Source organism: Schistocerca americana, chromosome 8, assembly GCF_021461395.2.
Source record: "Schistocerca americana isolate TAMUIC-IGC-003095 chromosome 8, iqSchAmer2.1, whole genome shotgun sequence".
Lineage (NCBI taxonomy): Eukaryota > Metazoa > Arthropoda > Insecta > Orthoptera > Acrididae > Schistocerca > Schistocerca americana.
Genome location: NC_060126.1, coordinates 237,980,830 through 237,987,759, shown reverse-complemented (window position 1 = coordinate 237,987,759; position 6,930 = coordinate 237,980,830). Strand labels below are relative to the sequence as shown.

At 38.1% G+C, this 6,930-nt stretch overlaps 1 protein-coding gene across 1 annotated transcript in view; it reads left to right on the top strand.

Moving 5' to 3' along the window:
- The first annotated feature begins 914 nt into the window (after positions 1-914).
- Positions 915-6,930, top strand: part of LOC124544983 (protein odr-4 homolog) — a 46,400-nt gene continuing 40,384 nt past the window's right edge. Inside the window, exons 1-3 of the mRNA XM_047123732.1 lie at positions 915-1,113; positions 1,190-1,357; positions 5,860-6,065. Of these exons, the coding sequence (XP_046979688.1) occupies positions 1,018-1,113; positions 1,190-1,357; positions 5,860-6,065 (470 nt within the window). The 5' untranslated portion in view covers positions 915-1,017. The remainder of the gene's footprint in view (positions 1,114-1,189; positions 1,358-5,859; positions 6,066-6,930) is intronic.

Here is a 6,930-nt window from a genome sequence, read left to right as displayed (position 1 = left end):
CCCCAGCAATTTTTCTGAGAGAGTCACGCTTGAGCTTCGTATTTTTGTAATTGGAACTTCTAACGTTCCATAGGCACTCCTCAGTCTGATTGAGTGCGATAATTGCGTGAATTTTGTTTTTTGTCCACACCAGCCACAGGCTGGCAGAGTGGGGTAAGTTCGTGAACATTGCTTTTTTTCTCTATCCAGTTTAGAAAAAGAGAATCCAACCACACGGAAAACAGATGAACTATCCCGACACAGATGGTGGCAACATTTTGGCGAACATCGGTACTACAGAGCTGCATTAAACTGAGCTGGGAACATGTTGCAGAACATATTTTGAGCTCAGTGCAAACGTGCCTTTTACCCTCTCACATCGCTCATCTGATAATTTATTTTTTTACTCTCATGCCCCCAACATCAGCTCCCACACTATATTTCATTTCTACTTCGTTCATTGTGATACCATTCAGCCAACTGTTTAACCACAGTTGGTCTTGAAACCCGCAGTGTCATCTCTATGCGATTCACTCGTTATCCAGCTTTGTATTAACGACACAACGTTGCAATGAAAAATCATCGTTAGCACGTCAGGTACGCCTGTTTTTATAATATAATATATTTTATAATATAATGTATTTTAATGTTTGTTTAAATTACACAGACCTTACAACATTTACGTAGCTGAAGTGCAGTCACATTGTTGATGTGAACGTATCCCTCATTAGGGAAATGAAAATAAAGAAATAAATGAAAACATTATTATCCGACTGAGGAATTCTTCTCTTAAGCCGTAAATATTTGTAGTCTCTAGGTGTTGGCAAATATTCACAATGTCTTCTTGCGGTCTCCAGATTCAGCATAGCATTCTAGTTGTTTTTCTGTCAAACAGCAATTATTATATCGCTGCTATTAATGCCACAGATGCACATGAAGCTGTCTGCGGCAAAGACCACGTAGCCACGAAGTATGGAGTGCCGTATCCGTATGTCAATTTGAAACATAATGCAGACATCGAAATAGGTAACTAACAGAATGGGAAGACAAGTACTTGCCGAGGAAGGAATTTTGCCGAATCTTCAGGCACTTGCCAAACCAGATTGTTATGAAGTCGGTTTAATTATTGGCCAGGTGTGTGCGAATGAGATTTGGCTTGTAGTTTGTTGACATTTAATATTTGAGCAGTATAGGTTATGTTTATCCGTAGACATCTGGACAGCGAGATTATGTGATACACCTGGCGAGAACGCCAAGACCTGCTAATAAGGATGAAACTGAAGATACGCAAGATGAACGAAAGAGACCGAGCGATCATGTTGTGATAAAATCATTTAAAGATCTCCAAGAACATTGGATTGCAGAGCACGCAAAACATGTAAGTTCTAACAAAGCAGCTGTGTGCCGTATAGGGTAGGCAAAATGTCAATGTGACAACGGTATTATATTGTAGTAACCAACTAACAAATGGGTGAACACTTGGTACTAACAGAATTCGCGTTCTTTGTCTGGAAACATTGTCACTGTTGCTTAAAACATTATTATTATATGGACAATTTCCTTAAAGACTATTCACAAAACAACGAGCAGTGGTTCGGAAAGACAGTGTTCTTAAATATGTGCACTAATATGTTATTAACATATTGAGCTCCATAAACACACAATCATCTTCTTATTCGTGATAATAAATACTTAGTAGCAGGCTTCTACTTAGTAAATTTTCTGATGACTACATATTTCATTGAACTTGTAAGAATAAGTGAAACAAAAACGTGTTAACTTATTACATTATTGCTGAAACATGTTTCATAATGTTAGCTTGTGAAATATATTGGTGTACATTTTAGAGACGGTTGTATGTTAAAAACAGTAACTGTCTTGCAATAAATAAAAAAATTATGGTCCACATTGATGTTTGTGAGTCTAATTTTGTGTTGTCATTCTGCTCCATGTGTGTAGAGCTGTATACTATTATTTAGGCTACAGTTTTTAGGATGGTTTTCCAATCAGTCAATTCAGAGTCAGTCTGTTTGTAAAAAATGAGTTAACTGTAGCCTGTATGTGTCCAACTATTATTGTTGTTGTTGACATGTGGAAGACATTTGAAGAAATTCACTGTTAAGGAAGTAAAACATAATTCCCACCATGTACAAACACACCGGCACAACACACAATTTCTATTTTGCCATAATTAGATCTGTTCAAATTCATGGAGGACTATTTTAACCAAATGTAGCAAATCAGAATATAACCCCAATATTTTAGGGAATAAAGGAAGTTATCAGCTGAGCCATGCTGCCTTTACAGTGTCATTATATTGAAGCAATCTGCAGTCACTGCTAGAAATACTGATTTTTCTTAATGCTGTTGTCACGCCCTTATAAATAGTGTGGGACACAACATTAGTCATCTAAACCCGTGAATAGTGGGTGTGGTTTTGTTCTGTAACATAATGGTGATGTCCCATGTGATACCATGCATGTGCTAACAGAAGGAGAGCATGACACTGCTATTATTTCCTTGTCTATATACTATTTTTTAGAATATAGGTTGTGGTGACAGATTGATCTGTAGCATAGTCCAAAGTATAGGTTAGGTAGAAAGGGGACAGTTTGGTGAGAATTTGTGAAGCGGTATCAAAAGCTTCACATATTCCAAATATTATGTCAAACTAATTGAATAATTCAATATTGAACTGTTAGCTGGTCACATTAAATCACATTCTAAACAATTTTTTGTTTGTAATGAGAGTTAAAATCTTTTTTTTTCCTTAATCTGCTCTGGATTTGGAACACTGTGACTGTCTTGTTAAAGGTTTCAGGAATTACTGCAACCAATTTCCATTTTTTCTTCAATTTTTATTTATTCATGACCGTAATAAACAGTGATTGGTTGCAGTAATTCCTGAAATCTTTTTTTCTTGTCATTCAATCATTCATTCATCATATTACATAGATCCTATCAAGCTGGATAATTTTCAGTGCTGTAGCGTGAGTCAAGATATTCTTTAATGAAGACAGATAGCATAGTTAGTTAGTAGCATGTTCCATAGATTATAGATTCTTTTACCAAAATTATGTTGAATGAGCCAGTTTTCAGCATATGTTTGTATATTTAGTGTTAACATTAATTGAAAAACTTTATTTTTGGGTCTACTAGTACTGCACTGATTAATGTTATTTATTCTTACACCATTGCAATTTAAGTGGCTGCTTTAGTAAGGAAGGTGTTACTTTGGGGAAAAAAAGCTGTTATCTCCTTAATTATAATACAGTTACTGTCAGTCTGCTATTAGACAGTGTATATTCCATTAATGTGTAGTCTGCCATGAGTCGACCGGCAGCCACAGCAGATCCTCACATGTAACACCATGGCCTGGCATGGAAGTAAAACATCCATCACTATGCATGCAGCAGTCATCATTTCCCACACCATGAGTGTGGTCTTTCGGCACACATCACAAAAAATAAATTGAAGATATCTCCCTGAACATGTGATGGCTCTCACGAAGGAAACACATTAAATGGTAAACAACAGCCTTTTGAGAACAGTATTAATGGTTACCCCCTTCGAGAGAGATCTGAATAGTTGTATCCATTAGCAGTTAAATTGTGACTTAGACATGGAATATACCTCACCTGCCCTGAAGAGGGAAGTTTAGCTGGACTGTTCATCATGTTTATGTGATTGGCTACTGCTTAGTGTTTCTGATACAGGGTGATTCAGGACGTACGTCACATAATTTGTGAGGTCATTCTATGTGTGAAAATAAATATTAAAAGAATTCCTAGCAATGTGTGTCCAATTTTCGATTGTTACTGAACTGGGGTGGGTTGAAAATGACACACATCCATGGATGAATATTAGTGAAATGCTTTGTAGATGCTGTGGTGGACAGAATAATGGTGGGACAGATGACTGATCCATCCTTCAAAAGGTCTCCACAGTCCCATACCCATCTCAATGTACTTGTCCAAGGTGTGTTGTGTAGCACACCAAACATCATCTCAAAGGGCTTTAATGTGGGCTACAGCATTGGTGATACGAGCAACAAGTTCTTCATGTGTAGCCACCTTCGTAGCGTACACCTGCCCTTCAATTAGCCCCATAAACAGAAGTGTAATGGGGTTAGGTTGGATGATCTGGCAAGCCAGTTGATAGGTCTGCCATGATCAATCCACAGTTGAGGAAGTGTGTTATTCAGATACTGGGCTACATGTCTGATCATTAAATTGGTGACCCATCACATTGCAGGTACACTTGCCATTGTTGCTGTAATGTTATGTCTTCCAGAAGTGCAGACAGGTCCCAGCAAATGTATGTATGCTGTGACTTTCCTGTGATTTGTCAGGAACACAAGCCCTACCACCAGGTTATCAATCATACCACACCAGTTGTTCTCTGGCAGCCTAACTTTGAATCTTGTTTCCTTAGTGTCAAGAGAGTTCTCCATCACCCATGAATGAGAATTGTCAGCGTTTTTAATACCATTGCATGCAAATGTAGCCTCATCTGTAAATAAAGTGTGTTGCATGACACCTCTGTGTACAGCAAACATTTCACAAAATTATAGTCTCCTTACCGAATTACCTGGATGTACAAAGATGTTGCATGGGCTGCACATGGAATGGGTGCAAGCCCTCGGAATGTAAAGTTCACCACACTTGCAGTTGTGGAATATAGAGTTGACTGCTTAAGTGCCGTGTATTCTTGATGGGACTGAGTTGTACCATTGCAATAATGTCTTCCTTTTCCTCAGCTGACTCGACAGCCTCACATTCTGATGTTACTTGTATACTGGGTAGTATTTTGGATTTGTATAATGTTCAAAAAACCCTGGGAAATTCTCTGTCGCAGGGGGTTTGTTGATCAGGAAAACGTCTCTCATGTTCTGTCACAGCCACATGTGCATAACTACCATAACTACTGTAAACAAACAATACATCTTCGTGGGTGAACATATGCTTCATGTTGATATTCACGGACATGATGGACTTGTTCAATTAAACTCTCATGCATAACACGCACACGGCCTCACAACTGCACACTGAGTCAACCCACAATTGCACACTGGGTACGCATGCAGTTGTTGCCTTGGTGCAAGTGCTTCTATCTGTTGGAGAATCCCAACACCTCTTGTAGGAGTGATCAGTCATCTGTCCCTCCAGTATTCTGTCCACTATAGTGCCCACACAGCATTTTAGTAAATAATATTCCAACTTGTTTTCACAGTCATTCATGGAAGTGCGTAGTCTTCAACCTGCTCCACGTCCATAATGATCAAAACTCGGGCACATGTTCACAGGACGTTTTTGGTTTATTTTCACAATTACAGCAACGTCACAAATTATGTGACATTTCTCCTGAAATCACCCTGTATATGGTGTACATTGTAACCTGGACGTTGGGGTATGCTACAATAAGCAAAAAAGGGTGCAAATCTCCAACAGCTAACATTTTTGTATTCTTACAGCACTTGTATCCAAAAAGTTTTCTTTAACATGTCTGACTTTGGGACTGCCTCTAATAAGCATGGTGCATTGACACAAGGAATGGTTAACATTTTTCTTTATGTTGTGTGTTCTGGCAGAATTGTGTATTGTTCCTTTTTATGCTAATATGAGATGTGATAGATGTGCAGCAGGAAGAGAGGTAGTTGCAATAGTGGTTTCATGAAAGATAGCTATGGGAAGTTCAGTAATGTAGGGCACACAAATAAGCAACGAAAAATTAGTGAGAGGAGGTTAGTATTAGCATACCCATTTTATTGTTTCATAATATCATAAAGTAAGTTTTGTATTAATGTACTGTAGTGCCTTAAATGGAGATTTGAAGAAAATAGTGTTTAACTTGTTTACTTATGTGTTTGCTGTTTTACAGGTCACTCGGATGTTGCCAGGTGGTTTCTCCGTTATGGGAGTCTTTACAGTTGGCCCTGGTGATGTTTTTGCAGATTCATTAGGGCTGAAACAGCTGCGGCAAGTTTTGGTCCGCATTAAAAAACATCTTTCCACTAATCATTTCCTTTTTGGTGATGGCTGCTCAGTTGACAAGTTATTACTTCATTTTGACAGCAAAACACACAAGTATGTTTCCTGACTTGAGTGCCTTCATTATGTTTTTGCACAACTTAGTTAAGAGATTTCGCGACATTAATGATTCAGCATTCTGTTGTTCCCGAAATTTAATGAGACTGGATAAGTTTTCTTGTGGATATTTGTCATGTAAAAACAAAAGTTTAGTTGTTTGAGAACAACCGTAAAGAGAGTGTTCCCATATTTGACACAGAATGATGAACTTTCCACTCTCTTTTCTGTCTTGCCCCCGAAGGAGAATTGTATTTATTTTCTGTTTTGTAACCTACTATAGTACAGATTTAATTAACTGGTGTGTGTACAGTTTGATTAAAATTATGAATGTGGCCCTATCGTGAATCTAACCAAGCTATATATTTGTTTTGTAGAATGCATGTGATTTCTGTTCCTACAAATCGTATCACAATTTTAATATGGTGATAGAAAGTAATGAGTGGGATACAAACACCCTATATGAGGGTTGTCTGCAAAATAAGATTCACGGTTATTTTTCACAATGAAAAATGTGTTGATTGGCATTAAATAATACATGTATGGAAAGCTTAGATATTTACCTATTTTTGAGATCAATGCGTTTATGCATGCAGTGCACCATCTTCTGTATACTTTCATCATAGAGCTCTCTCACTGTGCCATGAAGAAGTCTTAAAACCTCTTCTTTCAGCTCCTTTCTGCTTGTGAAATGCGTCCCACCCAGGTGTTTCTTCAACTCAAGGAAGAGATTGAAAGAATTGGGGCTATGTCTGGACTGTAGAGCAGGTGTGTGACAGTATCCCATCCATATCTGTTGATGAGATCGGTTGCGTTACAGTCGATGTGTGGACAAGTGTTGTCCTGATGGAAATGCACTCCCATG